The 20433-nt window shown below is 40.8% G+C and overlaps 2 protein-coding genes across 9 annotated transcripts in view; both read left to right on the top strand.

Annotated features, from left to right (window-relative positions):
* The window catches only part of als2b (alsin Rho guanine nucleotide exchange factor ALS2 b), a 30798-nt gene extending 22024 nt beyond the window's left edge, over positions 1 to 8774 (top strand). For all 5 annotated transcript variants that reach the window (XM_026158188.1, XM_026158190.1, XM_026158189.1 and 2 more), the window contains 12 exons: positions 2454 to 2531; positions 2621 to 2754; positions 2838 to 3002; positions 3094 to 3211; positions 3627 to 3784; positions 3981 to 4097; positions 4187 to 4363; positions 4465 to 4522; positions 4916 to 4977; positions 5081 to 5230; positions 6543 to 6639; positions 6721 to 8774. In XM_026158188.1, the coding sequence (XP_026013973.1) occupies positions 2454 to 2531; positions 2621 to 2754; positions 2838 to 3002; positions 3094 to 3211; positions 3627 to 3784; positions 3981 to 4097; positions 4187 to 4363; positions 4465 to 4522; positions 4916 to 4977; positions 5081 to 5230; positions 6543 to 6639; positions 6721 to 6759 (1353 nt within the window). In that variant the 3' untranslated portion in view covers positions 6760 to 8774. The remainder of the gene's footprint in view (positions 1 to 2453; positions 2532 to 2620; positions 2755 to 2837; positions 3003 to 3093; positions 3212 to 3626; positions 3785 to 3980; positions 4098 to 4186; positions 4364 to 4464; positions 4523 to 4915; positions 4978 to 5080; positions 5231 to 6542; positions 6640 to 6720) is intronic.
* A 4954-nt stretch (positions 8775 to 13728) lies between these two features.
* Positions 13729 to 20433, top strand: part of mpp4b (MAGUK p55 scaffold protein 4b) — a 35162-nt gene continuing 28457 nt past the window's right edge. For 2 of the 4 annotated variants that reach the window (XR_003271289.1, XR_003271290.1), the window contains exons 1-5: positions 13729 to 14054; positions 16837 to 16958; positions 17054 to 17175; positions 19201 to 19278; positions 19378 to 19461. Coding sequence is in view for 2 of the 4 variants with exons in the window: in XM_026159759.1 (XP_026015544.1) it covers positions 16901 to 16958; positions 17054 to 17175; positions 19201 to 19278; positions 19378 to 19461 (342 nt within the window). In the remaining 2 variants the exon portion in view is untranslated. The remainder of the gene's footprint in view (positions 14055 to 16836; positions 16959 to 17053; positions 17176 to 19200; positions 19279 to 19377; positions 19462 to 20433) is intronic. The other 2 variants (XM_026159760.1, XM_026159759.1) reach the window with 2 other exon arrangements.

Genomic DNA, 20433 nt, shown 5'->3' with positions numbered 1-20433 from the left:
GTAGCCTAGGCGGAGTAGTCGAACACAGATTCACTGAGCGCTCAACACAGACAGCATCGTCAGAAGGAAAGTTGATGAAATAAATTACAAATTTTGTATTGTTCGATACATATGCGTACCGAACCGAAAGCACTGTATCGAACGATGGTGGTGGCTAACCAACTGGACATAGTGGTGGTAGACAAACAGAAGAAGACGGCCGTAGTGATCGATGTAGCGGTCCTGAATTACAGCAATATCAGGAAGAAGGAACACGAGAAGCTGGAGAAATACCAAGGGCTCAGAGAAGAGCTCGAGAGGATGTGGAGGGTGAAGGTAATGGTGGTCCCCGTGGTAATCGGAGCACTAGGTGCGGTGACTCCCAAGCTAGGCGAGTGGCTCCAGCAGATCCCGGGAACAACATCGGAGATCTCTTTTTTTTTTTTTTTTTTTTAATATTTTTATTGAGAGACAAGTGTACAGTAGTTTATAATGACAACACAATCTGTTCCCCTCACATATTTTTTAGTTTTTCTTACATGAACAGACACAATAACACACACACAGGCACACCTACACACACGCTTAAGTAAACAAACAAAACAAAACCTAATAAGAAACCCAAAACAAACACAAACCCCAAAAGGGGGGGAAAAAAAAAAAAAGGGGGGGGGAGAGACATGATATTAATCAGCTGGTAGAGCGTTTAATGACTTGCAATAGTCCACGAAGGGGCCCCAGATAGAATAAAATTCTCTGTATTTGCCCTTCGCCACAAGGCCTATCTTTTGCAATTTAAGAGATGACATCACATCTCTAAACCAAAAAGAAACTGAAGGTGGCTTTGAAGATTTCCAAAGGAGTAAGATGCAACGTCTAGCCAAAAGTGATGTAAAGGCTAATATTTTGAAGTGTGTAGGGTCGGTTAGACCAGTGTTGACTGGAAGCCCAAAAACAGCTAGAAAAGGGTCCATGCAGATTTGGGTCCCAAGAGCTTTGGAAAGAATAACTGAATACTGACTCCAGAAGCCATGGAGTCTTGGGCACAGAAAGAACATATGGCCTAGGTCACATGGGGTGGCATGACATCTCTCACACTGATCCATCACTTGTGGGTAAATCTCAGACAGACGAGACTTTGAATAGTAAACCCTGTACAACACCTTGAACTGGATGAGTTGTAACCTGGCACAGGACGTACTATAACGGACATTGGATACTGCTTTCTCCCATTGCTGATCCGAAAAAATTATTCCTAACTCCCGCTCCCAAGCCCCCCTAATTTTAGCAACGGAATGGACATTTAAATCCATAAGTTGTTTATATATTAAAGATATAATTGACTTCTTATTGGGTTTAAGGGATAAGAATTCCTCCCACGGTTGGACATTTGGGAGAAGAGGGTAGGAGGGGAAGAGAGCAGAAGTGCAATGCCGTGCCTGAAAATAACGGAATAGATTGGTAGCCAGAAGATTTGTTTCTGAACACAGGTCTAAAAAAGTTAAGAAAGTGCCATCTTTATAGAGATCCTTAAATGTATTAATACCATGATGCTTCCACTGTACATAGGTACCATCAATGAGGCCAGGAGTAAACAGATGGTTCTGCGTGATGGGCATGTGTACTGACGCAGAGATGTACTTAAAATGACTCCTGAATTGTGACCAGACCCTTAGACTAGACTGTACCACGGGATTTTGGGTGAAATGAGAAGGCTTAAGTGGTAGTGGAGAGAATAATAAAGCTTCTAAGGATGAGGAAGTGCACGACAGGCGTTCCAGTTTGCACCACAGCAGGTCTTGAGATTCAAGCCAATGGGTCAATTTGTGAACATGAGAGGACCAATAGTAAAATAAAAAGTTAGGCAAGGCAAGACCACCATCAAATGTCAGTCTCTGTAATAATGATTTCCTCACCCTGGGGTGTTTCCCTCCCCACAAAAACGATGTAACTAGCTGGTCTAACTTTTTGAAAAAAGCTTTAGGTAAAAATATAGGAATACTCTGAAACAGAAATAACAATCGAGGCAAAATGTTCATCTTTACAGCATTGATCCGACCAATTAGGGACAAAGGTAGCGATTTCCATCTCTGAAAATCTGATTGAATTTGAGTCATTAAAGGGGAGAAATTGGAAGAGTATAGAGAAGACAAAGTACGAGTCATGTTAACTCCCAAATATTTAAAGCCAGCAGGGCTAAGTCTAAAAGGAATGTCAGATTGTTTAAGTGTAAGACTTAAAGAATTTATGGGGAAACATTCACTTTTAAGAAGAAACATCGGAGATCTCTGTCCAGAAGAGCGCAGTCCTGGGAACAGCTAAGATACTGCGCAGGACCCTCAAGCTCCCAGGCCTCTGGTAGAGGACCCGAGCTTGAAGGATAAACTGCCCGCAGGGGCGTGCTGGGTGTTTTATATATATAAAAATAATAATAATAAATGTATGTTTAAAATGGGAGATGATGACTCTTTCAGGGCACTGGTGTCCTTCTGTCAGAGGACGACACGACGTACGAGGGCGAATTCTCAGACGACTGGACCCTCAGTGGAAAGGTAACTAAATATGAATACTTTAAATTTTTTCTTCTAAATCTAATACCGAGTGCAGGTACTTGTTATTAAATGTCCTGGCTCTCCCTCAGGGCGTGCTGACCATGCCCAATGGTGACTACCTGGAGGGCTCCTTCAATGGCGAATGGGGCTCTGGTCTCAAAGTGACGGGCTCCTACTTTAAACCACACCTGTTCGACACCGACAAGGACAAGACCCAAGCCATGTAAGCTCATGAGTGGTCTCATGTTTGTTAAAGCAAACTTTAATTTGTCTGTATATACTTTATATTGTTTGTTGATGCGGCAGGAAGCTGGGTCATCTGTGTGTGTGTGCCGAGGATAAGTGGCCGGCGGTTTTCGAGGAGTGTTGGAGTCAGCTGGGCTGTGAGGCTCCGGGCCGAGGGGAGCCCGAAAAGGCCTGGGAGAACATTGCTGTGGCCCTCACCACCAGCCGGCGACACATCCTGGACAGGTACCACCTGACGCCTTCTTATTGGTCATAAAACTTCTCGTTGAAGTAAAAACATCTCAAATCTAAAATTCCCAATGTTTGTGCATCCCAGTCCGGATGTTTTGTCTCGATCTCACAACAAAACGCTGGAGAGTCTGGAAGTTATCCCGCAGCACGTAGGGCCGATCACCATGGACAGATACAACGCCATCCGCCTCTACCTAATCAAGGTGGGTTCACCGAGTCGACGAAGTAAAAGTACCGGTGGCAATAACAACTGCTGATATACTAACCTGCAAACAGGTTTTTAGAGTATATTGGAGCTCTTTAACTGGCTGCAACTAATGATTATTGTGCTGATTGATTTTTTTTTTTTTTTTTCCTTGATTAGAGCGTTCACTGACTGGTTTGTAATAATTCAAACAATAATGAGAAATACGACCATAACAACATAAAACTGAAAGTCCTAAATGAATAACTCTACACATATAATTTTAACAGCTAAAGCTCAAAATCATTAACGCTGAATAAAAATTCTGGTCATCTTGTTTACCTGATCAGAGTGTTGCAGAGCATTAGAGGGAGGGTTATCGATGAGACCCCTGAGCAGGCACAGCATTGACAAAATGATCCTTTGTCCTCCAGGCGTGTGACACTCCGCTGCACCCTCTGGGTCAGCTGCTGGAGACCCTGGTGGCGGTCTACAGGATGACCTACGTGGGTGTTGGCGCCAACCGTCGGCTCCTACATCAGGCCGTCAGCGAGATTAAATCTTACCTCAACCACATCTTCCTGATTGTCAGGTAGTCACTGTGAATGGATCCAATGTCCTTCATGTCTGCATAACAGCCAAGATAGCCTCATAATGTCCTCAGGCTGTCAGTAATGCGGAGAGGAGGGGGAACTGTGAGATGAGCTTATTGATTTCAAAGGCAAATAAACATTTCTCTAGATGACTCTACACGATTTTATTGTATGTTTTTCTTTGCTTTGGTTCAGATTTTTATTCCCAGACCTGCCAGAAGAGGGCGGTCTAATCCCAGAGCCGACCACCGACCTGCAGGAGAAGAATGAGCCCAATTCTACTGATGCCCTGCCGGAGTCTCCCAAACCTGCGTAAGGATGGATCCACGTCCCGCTGCTGCCATATCTCCGGTGAGCGGGCTCTGGTTATTAACGACTTCCTCCGTGTGTTTGTGTTTCAGCCGCGTGGTGAGCAGCTCGGCTCTGCTGCTTCCTGTCCTTCTGCCCCGTCTCTACCCGCCGCTCTTCACCCTCTACGCCCTGGACAAGGAGAGAGAGGACGACGTGTACTGGGAGTGCGTCCTGCGCCTCAACAAGCAGCCCGACCTCGCCCTGCTCGCCTTCCTGGGCGTCCAGCAGTACGTCAGAGCTGAACATGCGGCAGTAGAAGAGTTTGTTTTTATTTTATGCAGATCCATAAATACTACTACTTCTTCTTCTTCTGTTTTCCTCCTGTCAGAAAGTTTTGGCCTGTTTCCATCCCAGCATCTTTGCCTGCGCCTGGCGAGAAGCAACTGGTATCATTTTGTTCATATTTTCCAAAACTAGCTCAGATGTTTTGGGGCTGTGCTGACATTGATTGTGTTTGTTAATTTCCTTTAACTTGTTTTGTTTTGGATTTTTTTTCTTTTTACTTAATCTTAATCTTAAGTTAAATATTTGCTAATTTTCACATGACACTGTTAAAGACAATTCATCTCAAAGGTAAAAGATCCTGTTTAGTTCATTTTTATGATGGGTTTAAACTGATAGTGATCTCTCAGTTCAGTCTTTTAAGTCTCCTTACTGTTGTTAAGAATTTTATTTCTGTAGTACTTTTTTAAAGACAAAGGGGGTGAGGGGATGTTGTTTGCATCCATTATTGTTATAAAGATGTAAAGCGTGTTTGTTCTGCTGTGCGACTTGTCCAGGTCATCTCCAGCACCAAAGACGCCTGCTTTGCTTCTGCAGTGGAAACACTACAGCAGATCAGGTACGGCTCCATTCAACGGCTTCTAATACTTTTAAAGAAAATACAGCAGAGGGGAGGGGCAGTGGTTGGTTCCTTCATCTAGAAGTCCTCTTTTCTTTTGCAGCACAACTTTCACGCCATCAGACAAGCTGCAGGTGATCCAGCTCACTTTCGAGGAGATCACACAGGAGGTCCAGGCGCTTCTGAAGCAGGACTTCCTGTGGTCCATGGACGACCTCTTCCCTGTCTTCCTCTATGTAGTACTACGAGCGCGGTGAGCATTGAACCACAGAAAAAGCACAGTAATGCACACATTTACAGAAATAAATGGTGAAAATGAGGTGTGGGCAGAAACACAAGCAGTGGAGAATGGCCTAAAAAAAACTGCAAGGGCTTTTGCTATTTTTGTAAGCATAACCAAAAGTTTTAGGTTTCAGCTTCTTAAATGTGGAGGTTGTTCTACGTGATGGTGGGGAAGGAAATTTTAGTCAATAATACTGCTGTTCAACTTATTCAAAGACCTACACCCATCCCAGCTGCTCTCAAATGACTTGACAGTTGTAGCAGATCAGTGACATGCTTCACAGAACGGAGTTTGCACTATAAACATGAGAAAATGTACACTCATTGGCCACTTCATTAGGCACACCTGATCAACTGCTCATTAATGCAAATATCTAATCAGCCAGTCGCATGCTTGTATGGAGACGTGCTCGAGTTCAAACTGAGCATCAGAATAAGGAAGAAGGATCACTTCAGTGATTTTATGTGGCATGGTGGTTATTCTGAGCATTTCAGAAACTGCTGATCTAGATTTTCCCCAACACATATTTTGGTCTCTAGAGGTCTGAAAAAGAAAATAATCCATTGAGCAGCAGTGAAAATGTCTTGCTGATGCCAGACTCCTTCAAACTGATAGTAAAGCAACAGTAACTCAATTAACAACTTGTTACAACCACACCAGGTGCCACTCCTCTCAGCTACTAACAGGAAACTTTGGCTACAAATCCCTCAGTCTCACCAAAATTGGACAATAGAAGACTGGAAAAACATCATCTGGTCTGAAGAGTCTTGGTTTCACCAACATTACAGTCAGAATTTGGCCTTACTGCCTCATATCAATGTGTCAGGACCAAAATCTCTAAGCAGTGTTTCCAGCACCTTGTTGAATCTATGCCATGAAGAGTGAAAGAAGCTCTGAACCAAGAAGAGGGACAAACCTTGAACTAGGAAGGTGTACCTAATGACTTTGTGGTATGCGAGTGTGGAGCATATCCCCATGCAGTACACACATACACATGAGAAACAAATGTCTTGGATTGTCTTTTAGCACAGAGTGAGTCATTTTATATTTGTCAGATAATCCATCATCAAACATGGTCAAGAGGTTCAGCTCAGTGGCTGAAATGAGTGAAAATGAGGCAGAGCAGAAGAGCTAGTGGCTACCATTTGCTAGGTCCACATATGGCACCTCATGGTGGACTCTTTTAGCGTCACAGCCTTGGTACAATACGAGAAACTGGACATGACGAGCAAGGAGCAGATCTGACTCAAAGGTTGGCTTTTTTTTTTCTTTCTCTCTTCAGTATCAGGAACCTCGGTTCTGAGGTCAGTCTGATCGAAGACCTGATGGACCCCTGCGTCCAGCACGGAGAACACGGCATTATGTTCACCACCCTCAAGGTAACGCACATGCAGCTCACGCTGCTTTGTCTGCAAGCGTTTCAAAACTTTTAGGTCACTCAGGTATCTCTCCCCCTGCAGGCCTGCTACTACCAGATCCAGCATGAGAAGGTCACTTAAGACGAGACTGCTGCTAAGTCCTCGGTGACCTTCATGCTGCTGATTTTCCACTCCCCTCCTCTCAGCTCCAGTAGCCGGGCATGAGGATGACTGACAGGGAGGAGGAGGGGTCATAAGAACAGGTCGTCGAATGCTGCTTGGACACATCCCGTCACAGACCCTCCCTCCCTGAAACACTCATCATCCACAGGTGATGAAGGTAGAAATGTCGCCGTGATGACAGACGCGAGCACAGTCGCACCATCCATGTGGGTGGAGTTGGGGAATAAAGATGACTGTTATTAAATCACCTTTAGCAGGGAGGGAGTGCAAAGTTTGTCTGTGGGATACCGGACCTCATTTTTTCTCCTTAAAATTTTTAATCTTAAAAAAAAACAAACAGTAAATCTGGAAACATGAATTATTTTCAGTGAAAGCTACATGAAGAGGAAGTAACTCTATAAACTGTGGATTCATAAACTTTATAATCTGAGATGGATGCCTATGGTTAGTGGCTGTTAGGCACTGCAGGGGGGGAGCCGGTCCTGAAGGAAGGTTTTTGTTTTGTTTTTTTGTTTTTTTTTCTTTTGCAAGTAAAACTGACACTTGTTCAAAGTTTCTTTGGAGAGGATTTATCTGGGCAAGCTGACTGCCCATTTTCATACTGTATTTAAAGAAAGAACGTGTTACAGCATCAGTGAACGGACCTGAATCTAAACAGTTGCTTATAAAGATTTTTTTTATTTCTTCATTTGAAGCGCAAGCTTCAGCCGGATTGTTGACTTGAAAGCGTACTCACACGTCCTCTGAACATAACCTCAGACTGTTACATTTAAAATGCGTATCCTTCCTCTGGCCTTTAGTGCATACATTATTAGGTGTCTGTTTTTTGGGGGATATCAGCTGTAGAGATGCTCAACTTGTGGTGCTCAAAGCAGCAAAGCAAATGCGTTTAAATATCTTGTAAGTAAGACTGAAAAACTTTTTGTTTCACCTCATCTCTCCTCACATCACTGTCACTCACAACAGCTGCTGACTTGATGAGGATTTAGTTGCTTTTCATGCCATTTAAAAGTGGTATCTAAGGTAAAATCAAAAGCGACTTCACCACCACTTTGGAGTATTTGGCTCAATTACAGAAGCACATTTGCGATCATGTGGGTCTTTACCTATCTGTGATCTGCAAATACCTGAACTAATTTTCTGACATAGCATCAAAACAGATCCTGAAAAGACTTTCTGGAAAAAGCTTAATTTACTTCCTGCTTCTGCTAACACCAGCATGTTACTGGTTACAGAGCCGTCACTTTAATCGCCTACACAGCAGGTTCTGTTACCATTAACGAGGCTTCAGAAATGAGGTCTAATTTTAGAAATCATGATCTGGGTATTTTAATAAAATGGTGGAACTATTTTCTTTGACCACCTACAGACCAAACAAGCTAACATCAGAGCTCAGCCAAGCGGCTGCCGTCCATGTTTGTCCTGTCATATGATACTTATCGACTTAAAAAATAAAATCGATTTGGAAATGTACAGGGATCCATTTCCAGGTGTACTGGGAGCAGTGGTGGTTGGAAGAACAAACATAGTTCCTGTAGTCTAGAAATTGATGAGTTTTCAAGACTTCTTAATGCCTTGAGCACCACAAGGTGTACAGTGCCACCTGGTTTGTTTTATGTTCATAAGATTAAAGATAAGACTTATACCTTTAGAGGAAACAATAAAAAAAAAAACAACCAGCACTGCAGGCCAGAGGAAAAATATGTATTTAATGTTTTCTTTTGGTTTGTTTTTTTAAGATGAGCTTTTCATTATTCAGTCCACAGAAATGTCTTTTCATTGACAGCGTTTTGCAGGAGGTGTCTTTGGTTTGTATTTCTGAACCCAGTGTTCGCAGGACAGTCTTACAGCTCTGCAAGGTGGTGGTAGGAAGTGGAAATTTGGCGCTTTTGGAGAACCTGTGTTGCTCTTTATTACAGTCTTATTTATTAGTCTCACTAATAAAAAAATAACGATTCGAATCTTTAATCTTAGGAGTTGAGGACAAGATGTGTTTTTTTTTTTTTAAATGTTATTCCCAAAAAAGCTGAAAATTCCTTCTGCTTTTTAGAGATAAAAGTTTTGTTTTGTTTTTTTACAGTACAATGACAGTGACGTTGTACAATTCACTTATATTGTATTAACGCTACCTGACGGTTTGTTTCCACTCTTTCTTACCACCTGAGAAGCTTTCTCGTTCATCACTGCTTCATTTTGAGCAACTAGCCATCCACTTCCTCGCTCTGTGGTTACACTTTTTAGCTTTATGCAAATCAGCAGTGTCTGTAACCTTTCCCTAATGTGAAGACATATTTAGCATCTCCTTTGTTCATTTCTTGTTTGAAATGTTTGCAGAAACTCATTTTGCTGGATTGTTTGTAGAAATCGTCCTTTAGCAGTATGCAGAGACGTTTGATTTGTATGCTGCAGGAAGCTGCAAATATCCTGACAGTGTTTCTATTAATCATGTGGAGGCAGGCCACACAGCCAAGGAAGGAAACTAACCACCAGCTAAAGGTCTAAACCTCACTGATCTGCAAAATAATCAATGCAAGCGGTCCAATGTGAATTCTGATTTAATCACAAGAAGGACAGAAATGTGTATTTTGCCTTTTGCGAGTGATGTCTGAGCCGAGAAGCAGGCCGCTTTAACGTTGCTGTTATAGATATAATAGAGTTCAAAGCTTCACACCATCTGCTAATGCTGCCCCCCACCCCCAACCATCAGGCACTGTTGCTTACTTGTGATCTGCGTCACACATGCCACTTTAAAAAGGGATTAAGAGGGGATTCTTCCTTTTGTTGCTGTTCATGCCCTGGTCTGATAGTTTCGACAATAGAAATAGCAGCAGATCAGAGGTAAAGCCGCTGCTCTCGCCCTGCGGGATATTCGAAAATCAAGCAGAAAATTGTTTGTCAGAGGTTGTAAAATTTAAACCTGCTCATGGGAACTTCTTATACTGTTGAACCTAAACTGATATGTGATGATGTTGCTGCTTGTATCTGAGGTGAAGTGTGGTCCTCACACGTGCAGTAAAAATCATTTTATAATCTTCCGTCTGTGTTCATGAGCCCAAATGTGCTCGATCCTCATGGAAATGAAGCAGTATTGTCTTTTTTTCGAGTTCACCGAGTTCATCCCTAGAATGCATCCTACACACTTTAGCCTTTGGGTTTAACATTTATTTGATGTTTAAGCCAGGCTCTGTTCTTATTTCACTGACTAGAGAAGGCGCCCTCGGGTGTTCTTCAGCATCATCTCTTGTATATTTTATTCAGCTTAAATTTGAAGGCTGACATGATTCACTGCTGCCTATGAAAACAGTTTTTTCTGACAGTGACGCGGCTGACTTTGAAACCAGATTACTGATGTAGTGGTTGTTCACACACTGACTGACTTTATTTAGTCCAGACTGAGTGGAGTGTTTTTGTGCTAAGTGTAAACTGAAGGAAGCGCTGATGTTTTAAACCCTGCGGCTGGTTAACCAACTGCACCAACGGCTGTTTTGTCAACGGGCCCACCTGTGTCTTTTGCACAATGTCAAACGTGTTGTACTTTTAATTGATGACAAAGGGCAATAAAATCATTTTGGTGGAAATCCACTTAGGTGTTTTGCCTCCATTGTCTGTCTTCCTTCCTTCCTTCCTTCCTTCCTTCCTTCCTTCCTTCCTTCGCACCCACTTATCGTGGAGATGTTGCTGCAATCAGGCTACTCGACTCAGCTACAGTGACTTTTGTGGGAGGTGAATGAATTCTTCTGCAAGACATTTCTGGCTCGAGTCCCTACGAGAGGACCTGGGTGCTGTGGTGGAAAAGCAGCTAGTGATTGAAAACTTGTAAATGAAAATGCTATTCTACAAGGTAAAGTTTTCCAAATTTGAGTGTGTATACATATATATATATTTTTTAATGAAATTTTTAATTAAAATGCAATAATCCAGTTCTCTTATTTAAAATACAATCATATGGGCTTCCTGTGTGCAAATATAAATAGAAAATTTTATGTTTTTTATAAGTTATATCACACTGTACAGTCTAAAGTACTGAAATGGTAATTTATTTATTTTTTATTAAATTTGAAAATTTAAAAAATAATTATATTTAAGTCCCAATGAAAAGCCTGAATCTCATGCTTTTTGTAACGTGTTGATGGGTCAGCCACAGTCAAGCATTCACACGCTGTGCATCACTGGCAAAAGTTACGTCTGTTGCATACTAGCTCTCATGATTGCTTCTACAACTTTATCATCTTGTGAGATGGGGTGTAAAATTTTGTGAAGAATTCATGATTAATAAAAAAAAGCTCTCCTGTTACAGGCACCACAGGCTGCTAAAATGTAAACTTCTTTTCTTTTTGCTAAACTTGGCAATGTATTTATTTTCACATACATGTGAAAGTAACCCAGCAAAAATTTGGATACTGTATTGGAATAATAATAACGATAGTCATGTTCCACATCAAATATATAACATTTCATTGAATATACATTTTAGTTGTATTTTTTTAAAATCCGTTTTAAATTGCACATATAATTTAGTAAAACAAAATGCGTGTCATTTTCAGCCTTTTCCTTAAACTGGAATTTATCCGTATGCCTGCTGTTGCATCTTTTTTTTTTTCCTTTTGTACAAAGTGGTCAACTTCACACATAATGAGATGAAAAATATAGAGGAGCAACCCTGCATATATATACTCAAAATGATATTTTAATATAATAAAAAATATATTCTCAGTAATTGCAATATTTATATTTTAGTTAAAAATTTGTAACAAAAAATCTGAACACAAGAAAAAAATGACAATCCTACAGAACTGATTGTAAAATACTGTCACTTGTATGTACAATCTCAAATAACCATATACATGTTTGAGATTTTTTTAACTTGAAATTGCAACTCACAATCTTACATCCTCCACTGTCAAACAGGTAACTGTCAAGTTGTCCTCACAGAGAAAAATAAGGAATTACAAACACAAAACAAGGAAAAGTACATTTTAAGGAGTGATTTGAAAGTAGATGGTGGGTTTAGGTCCTCTGCTAACTGTGGGAACATTTTGGAGGTTCTCAGTAAATTTGTATTGTAGGTGGAATCAAGTCCATGCTCATAATAAAAGATTTCTTTCTATATAGTGCTGTGCAAAAGTCTTGACCCACCCTTCATTGTTTGTATTTTGATTTAAGTTTTTGTTGTATGTTGCTCAGAAAATGATGCAGTGATTTAATAAAACATGTAAACATACAAGAGCAAAAACAATTCATCCAATTTTAACAAGCTTGAAAATCAATATTTGTGTGTTTGGCATTATTTTCATGCTAAAGAAGGAAACCGTCACCAATCAGATATTTTTAAATGGTATTACACGGGTGATCAAAATCTAATGGTGCTTGTGTGGTTCCTCTCTCCTGACCTCCCCTGTTCATACTGTACATATCTCTCCATCAGACCAGAGTTTCAATCCAGTTCTTATGTAATTTGGCATACTTCAGCCTTTTATCCCTGTTTCTCCTCCTTAAGAACAGTTGGGTTCTTTGCTAAGTTGTCTGTTATGTGTAAACATGACACTGGCTCATTTATTGAGCTAGGTGCCTTTTTTATGCCTGAATGATTCTTAGTGTTAAGGGGCTTAAACAAACAAACAAAAAGATTCCTCTGAAAATGTTCAGATACAAGGACTGGACTAAAAAGAACAGAAAAGCTTTTATTTTTAAGCCAAATGTTCTTCAAGGAGCCAGAAGAACTATACCTCAAGACTACTACAAAAAATAAATAAATAATCAAAATATTTGTACACAATACTGTCTCACTGTGTTTAATCCAGTGTAATGAGTGTGGTGCATTTGATCCTTTGATTTTGGTAAAGTTACTGAGTTTTAAATGAGCTGGATGCCGGAGGTGGAATTCAAGAAATTTTCAACAGTCCAAACACGATGAGAAGAAGGCATGTTCTGTTTGCGATGGAAAATATTTTAATGTGCAACATTTCTTAGTTGGAGACCTTGGTCATCACACCCAGGGTACAGGTGGAATTCCTTGTGATCGAGGACAGATTCTCCTTTCAAGTTTAATGAAAGGACCTCAACTTTGGAAACTGATTGGTTAAGGAAGTAATTAACATCATATAGACAAGCAATAATATTGAACGAGGGGAACGTATAGTGGTGTATCATCTGTATAACAGCGGATGATAATCTGTACTTGCAGATTATCTGATCCAAGGGAAGTAGATGGAGAATAATAACAATGTGATAGACTTTAAAAAATTAATAATTATGGTTCATACTTGTGGATGTGTCTAATGAGGTATTTTGTTTTAGGTACTTCATTGTCAAGTATAAAAATATATACTTTTGTACTTTCACTTAAGCAAATTGGAGTCTAAACTGTCTTTTTTCAGTACTTCTTAAACAGTTACTCACTATAACTGTTTTTGTAGGAAAGGTCATAGTTGGAAGGTATTTTGAGAAGATTTTCACTTTTAATAACAGATGTTCCTTTTTTACAGGTCAAAAAGAGCTTGTTGCATGTCAAGGGTGGCTCAATAAATCCCACTGGCATCACTGCTCTTTTTTTTCTGCTGGAAGGGGGAAAATCCATCCGTCGTATCCAGATCCTTAAACAATAATCTCAGTGTTTTGGGTACAATGAGATGCCTTAGACCTGTTTTCATGTGGAGGGAGGGGAGATCTTGTTGATTTTCAGTAGGAATTGGATTACCAATCAGGAGATTATATTCACTCCTGCCAGATTTTTTTCTTCCCCCAGCTGGTGAGGAAGATTATCTGATTCTTTAATTACTCTTTTAGGTCTTTTTCAGCCTTAAAACCTGCTACTTCTGTGTCCTTTGTTGACTTTCCCGATGGTTTATTGTAGAAAAAGTGCAATGTAACATTCATAAACTCTCTCGTTTCTCTTGAAGTAACTGCTTCTCCCTTTTCTTTCAGCCCTCCTCCGTGTGTGTTGATAGAAGCTGAAAAAGTTAAGAAGATTTGGCAGCTCAGCAGCAACCAGCCAGCCAGTGAGGGAGGAACAGGTTTCCGGTGGCCAGAGGCAGGCGGCTCACTTGCCTGGGATTAAGTGGGATCGGGAGGGATTACAGCCCTCCCTCCCTCTCTCTCTCTCTCCCGTTCAGCTCGATGAAAGCGTAGCGCTCTGTCTGCTCTCCTGGGAATATTTTCCCATCATATAAACATTTACCTGCTGCTGTGCTGGAGCTGACACCGGCAGGAGGAGGGTGACGGCGCGAGGAGTCCTCGAGGCTGCAGGTGTAGCGGTAAGCTTCACCAGGGTTGATTTGTTTGAAGAGAGGAGGGCTTGGATTGGAGGAAGGCCACAGGGATCATCCCGGATAGGTGTTTACTCCTTGAGGAGATCCTACTGGTTTATTCCTTAAAAATATCCACTTTTCCAGCAGCTATTTGCTCTGTCACGTCTGTCTACCCTCACCCTTTCACTAACTTCACCCTCACAGTGGCTATGTGAGTATTTACAGACATATTGGGGAAACAAAGGCAAAAAACTCCTCTCAGCATTATTCTTTGGTTTTATTATTCGTGTCAATATTGAGATGATTTATAAACTCTGTATTGGCAGCTGCTGTCAGGTGTGCCTTCAAGCACTGATCCTGTTCGCGCTGGCTGCTGGAGCTGTGGTTGCACCTCTGCATGCTCATAAATGTGGTCCTAAAAGTTTTAACTGCACGTTTCACAGATGTTTTGCAAATTAACTGAAAGTTTGAACAAATCAAGTCTGAACCTGATTATGTGTGTAGAAAGGTTTTAATGTCATGCATGTAGACGATGAAATCACCTAAAGACCAGCATCATCGAACGTTTTGGGGAATGAAAAGGGTGCTGCATGTATTTGTGCTTCTGTCAAATTTTGACATTATGGTTTTTGGTTGTTAGGCTGCTGTACAGTGTAGGGCATCTGCGGACCTTTTAAAAGTGACAAATTTAAAATCTTTAACCTTCTAACATCCACCAGATCACCTGTGACCCATGTCGGTTCAGGGCTGATTTAATGTCCATCTAATGTCCACCTCTAACTCTGACAGAAAAACTGTGACAAAACTAACAAAAGAACAAAAATCTTATAAACAGTTCATTGCATAATGACTGAAACCAGCCCACTGAATGAACAATGGGCTGGGAGGTCAGTTCCTTGATCATATAGGTTGGGGAAACGTTTCTCCCACTGAAAACGCTATGTCCAGATGAACAGAATCAACCTTTTGACACAGTTTATCATATTCTGATGGCTGCTTCCAGCAGGATAACACAACATGTCACAAAGCTCAAAATCATCTCAAACTGGAGGAGAGGAGGAGATTGGCATCATGGATGTGCAGCCAACAAATCAGCAGTAACTGTTTGATGCTGTCATTTCAACATGGTCCAAAAGTTTCCAGCAACTTGGACTTATTTTTTGGGCAACAAAAGAATCAATGCTGTGCCAGGAAGAGTTAAAGCAAGTCTGAAGGTAAAAGGACATCCAATTCATGCATATCTGGGTTAGGTAAGAAAGGCGTAAATCTTACTATAGCCACGTTTGATGTGGTGTGTTTCCTTCCTGATGGATGGTACTGTCTAAATATTCATGTACTTCACTTGGAGAGCTAGGGATATCGTAGACTCTATACAGGGAAGTCACAGTAAACTGAAGGCAGTTGGAGTTGTTGTAGTGTTATTAGTACATCTATATTGTCTTTTTTTTTTAATGCAAACCTCTTTTCTGTGCCAGAGCTCAGTTTTAGCAATAAACATTTAACAAGACTTCAGATTCACTCAAATAAACTATTTGTTGTTTTCTTTTCTTTTCTTTTCTTTTCTTTCTGAATATTTGACTTTTTAGCCCTAACCCTAAAATAGCTGTGGGTGATCTGGTGGATGTTAAGAAGTGAAGCTCATCTTTTAAAGCTGTACCAGCAGACCTTGTGACGTTTCTTGCTTTTTAAAATCTTTTCAAAGACCCGGCCGCTCATGACGTGACAGATGTCAGCGGTTTTCATGAGACTCGAGTGACAAGAGAATAAATCTGAGCTCGTTTAAATCGGCGCATGCTATTGTTTTGTGCAGCGGTTCTCAAACTTTGGAGTTAATGCAGGAGGACATGGATGCTCTGGATTACTGAACCCCTGATTTGTTTTTTAAACCCTGTGAAGTCTGACTGTCACCTTAGCTTTCATGTTTTTGAAAAAAGGAAAAAAAAAGCACTTTTTTTTTTGGAAAGAAACTAAATTTTGCCATCTTTTTGCAAAGAACTACTTTGTTATAGCTTAGGCTTGAGGGTTAGGAGTATTTAGACCTCCCAGGGTTAACTGCGGTGAAAAAGATTACACCAGATGTAGCTGCTAGTTGTAAAATCCCTGGATAAGATGGAGCTGATGGAGCTCTTTTATTCACTCCTGATATTTTTGCACTAAATAAAAACAGGCTTATAGAGGTTTCAACGCAACTGTTTCATTATCTGAGTAGAAACGTGAGAGTCAAAGGCTCAGATGGTGTTTTGTACAGACTAGTAAGACACAAAAACACAATGCAAAACTAGACAAACGCCACAAGCTGCAGCAACTTCAGAGCTAATGAAGCCTAAAACATCAGAGTAAGTCATCCTGTCAGCCAGATGCTGCTAATCAAATGCACTTGATTGACTGAATAATTAATAAGTGTGAGTGCTTCTATAAATCAGGGTGTTGGGGTAAAATTCACCCTAAGATCAGACCGTGCAATGCTCAAACTGGTGAAATGACCACCTGTTAAACCTGCAGACCCTCTCCTTCACCCTGCTGAGTCCTCGGTAGCTCTGAGGAACAAAGTCTGCTTTTACTTCACATGTTGTATAATTATTGTAATAATTATTATCATAATAATTGTTATTATTATCAATACTAAGTGGTTTAAGGTTTCCATATATGTAAGGGATATAATATACAGAATATAAAGAGTTAAAACTCAATCAGCTCCACCTTAAAAAGCTCTAGCTCTATGAATCGTCTGATCTAATATTTCAGGATACTTTTGCACAAATCTTATAATAAACTGATTTTTCTCCAGGTTACTGCCCGTCCTGGCGAGCAGCAGCAGGTGGTCAGGGTCAAAGGTCAAGCTTTCTGTAACCATGAGGCAGGCGGTGGAGGCTCAGGTGTTAAATCCGCACTGTGAGTTGGGAGAACACGGTCAGTAGGAGTGTTTTATGGTCTAATGATAATGTGCTTACACACGTTAACCACAGATTCAGCCTTCTGCTAACGTGTCTGAGTTTGTGCTGCAGGTTTGCGTCAGATCCTGTCTGACGTCATAGAGGAGGTGAGGCAGTCTGTGAGTCAGGACATCGACGGAGCAGAGATCCTCCACAGTCTGCTTAACGCCGCCTGGCTGCAGTCACTTCTCAAGGTCTGAAAACTTGAAAAACAGAATTAAAAATTCTGGTTTCAGCGGTTAGTTTTCAGCGTTCCTCATTATACAGGGTGGGCCATTTATATGGATACACCGTAATAACATGGGAATGGTTGGTGATATTAAAGTCCTGTTTGTGGCACATTAGTATATGTGAGGGGGCAAACTCCTCAAGATGGGTGGTGACCATGGTGGCCATTTAGAAGTCGGCCATCTTGGATACAACTTTTGTTTTTTCAATAGGAAGAGGGCCATGTGACACATTAAACTTATTGGTAATGTCACAAGAAAAACAATGGTGTGCTTGGTTTCAACGTAACTTTATTCTTTCATGAGTTATTTACAAGTTTCTGACCACTTAGAAAATGTGTTCAATGTGCTGCCCATTGTGTTGGATTGTCAATGCAACCCTCTTCTCCCACTCTTCACACTGATAGCAAAACCGCAGGAGAAATGCCAGCACAGGCATCCAGTATCCGTAGTTTCAGGTGCTGCACATCTCGTATCTTCACACCATAGACAATTGCCTTCAGATGACCCCAAAGATAAAAGTCTAAGGGTGTCAGATCAGGAGACCTTGGGGGCCATTCAACTGGCCCACGACGACCAATCCACTTTCCAGGAAACTGTTCATCTAGGAATGCTCGGACCGGGCACCCATAATGTGGTGGTGCACCATCTTGCTGGAAAAACTCAGGGAACGTGCCAGCTTCAGTGCATAAAGAGGGAAACGCATCATCATGTAGCGATTTCAAATATCCAGTGGCCTTGAGGTTTCCATTGATGAAGAATGGACCCACTATCGTTGTACCCCATATACCACTTCAAACCATCACTTTTGTTGTTCCAACAGTCTTGGAGGGATCCATCCAATGTGGGTTAGTGTCAGACCAATAGCGGTGGTTTTGTTTGTTAACGTCACCATTCACATAAAAGTTTGCCTCATCACTGAACTGAGGGTCCTGTTCCAATTTTTGTTTTGCCCATTCTGCAAATTCTGTGCGCCGATCTGGGTCATCCTCGTTGAGATGCTGCAGTAGCTGGAGTTTGTAAGGGTGCCATTTGTGAGTAGCTAATATCCGCCGAAGGGATGTTCGACTAATGCCACTCTCCAGTGACATGCGGCGAGTGCTACGCTGTGGGCTCTTGCTGAATGAAGCTAGGACAGCCACTGATGTTTCTTCATTAGTGACAGTTTTCTTGCGTCCACATTTTGGCAAATCCAACACTGAACCAGTTTCACCAAACTTAGCAAGCAGTTTGCTAACTGTAGCATGGGAGATGGGTGGTCTCGTAGGGTGTCTTGCATTGAAATCTGCTGCAATGACCCGGTTACTGTGTTCACCAGATGTGTTAACCTCTTTGACATGTCAATAGCTGTGAACAAGGAGAAACTTGTAAATAACTCATGAAAGAATAAAGTTACGTTGAAACCAAGCACACCATTGTTTTTCTTGTAACATTACCAATAAGTTTGATGTGTCACATGGCCCGCTTCCTAGCGAAAAAACAAAAGTTGTATCCAAGATGGCCAACTTCTAAATGGCCACCATGGTCACCACCCATCTTGAGGAGTTTGCCCCCTGATGTATATTAATGTGCCACAAACAGGACTTTAATATCACCAACCATTCCCATGTTATTACGGTGTATCCATATAAATGGCCCACCCTGTACTTTGGATCATGCACCAAAATCTTACATCTTATCTTATATGAGGAAAGATGACTTACACCAGATTTATATACAAATAACATAAAATACAAAATGCAGGTAATGTAATCTAAAGTAAATGCAAAGCCTAAATGTCCTCTGCTAATTTCCTTTGTTTTAGTTAAGAGACGGTAAAATGTGTCAGTAGGCTTTGCAGGGAGATCAAGGGGTGGTTCTACAAGCTGCTGAATCATACGGGTGTACTTTGTTTATCACAGGACTGCATGCCTCCCTCAGAGTATCTAAGGTCAGATGTTTCCTCATTCACTGTAGTTTTGATATTTGTTTTTATTACTTGACTGTTTTCAGGTTTATGAGTGTTTGCAAAGATATCTAAGAGATTCTCCTGCACCAGCTCTGGATTACTCTTCGGGACTCTCGCTTGAGGTTCATCTTCCAAAACAATTTAATGTAGTTATCATGTCCAAATGTTGTTTGGTTGGGGTTTTTTTTTTTTAAAGATATTGAATGTTTCTGTCTTTATAGTTGCTGATTGATATCAGGTCCTTACCAAGTTGCTCTGAAGAGGCCAAAGAGCTGTACCATCTTCTGCGACAGCCACACCTGCAGGTTAATAAACCACTATTGGTTTCACGTTGACGTACAGAAGAGGTTAAGGGCCTATAAGGCCCATTGTAGCTCAGGCATATCCGTAAATCCTATTTTTTTGTAGTTAAATTTTCATGTACTCATGTTTAGTGCATATTTTGATTAAAAAGGGGGAGTGTCATTGATGATTATGTTGGTTTAAATAAATCAACACCCCTGAGTCATACTGTCAGAATCTTCGAAGCACAGACCAAGGAGGAGGAGTAGCAAGCTTTCATTCATTAGCCTTGTAATCCCGCTGGAAAACTCAAAAACAAGTTTTATTTGTTGTTATTTATCATCATTCTGATCCTTACTTAGAGTTTCTACGGTATCTGACTTTTATCTGATTTTGTGCTCAGCTCAGATAAAATAATTATTATGGCTTATTTTAACATTTATGTAGATGCTGAAAATGACAGCCTCAATTCAGTCTATTATTAGACTCCGATGCCTTCTCTTAACATGGAAAAGAGCCCACCCACCACATTCTGGATCTTACATATGGCATAGAAGCTGAGCATTTATTAGTGGCCCTGAAAACCCTCTTTGTCTGATCATCTGTAATAATAATAATTAAATAATTTAAATTTACAATAATGGATTACAAAGCAGTGGGAATTAAGATCTCATCATAGTACATCATAGTCATTGTTATTGTTCTCTGTGCTTGTCCTGCTCAGTGCAGTGTTCGATACTGTCAACAATAATATTCTCTTACAGCGATTAAGAGCACACTGTAGGTATTACAGGTACTGCACTGCAGGGGTTTGTATCATATCTCTCTAATAGACTCCAATTTGTTCATGTAAATGGAGAGTCCTCTTCACACACTAAAGTCAATTATGGAGTTCCACAGGGTTCTGTGCTAGGACCAATTCTGTTTACATTATACATGCTTCCCTTAGGCAGTATCATTAGAAGGTGTAGCATACATTTTCATTCCTATGCAGA

The sequence above is a fragment of the Astatotilapia calliptera genome, chromosome 23, assembly GCF_900246225.1.
Source record: "Astatotilapia calliptera chromosome 23, fAstCal1.2, whole genome shotgun sequence".
Classification (NCBI taxonomy): domain Eukaryota; kingdom Metazoa; phylum Chordata; class Actinopteri; order Cichliformes; family Cichlidae; genus Astatotilapia; species Astatotilapia calliptera.
This window is presented reverse-complemented; position numbering and strand designations above follow the sequence as displayed.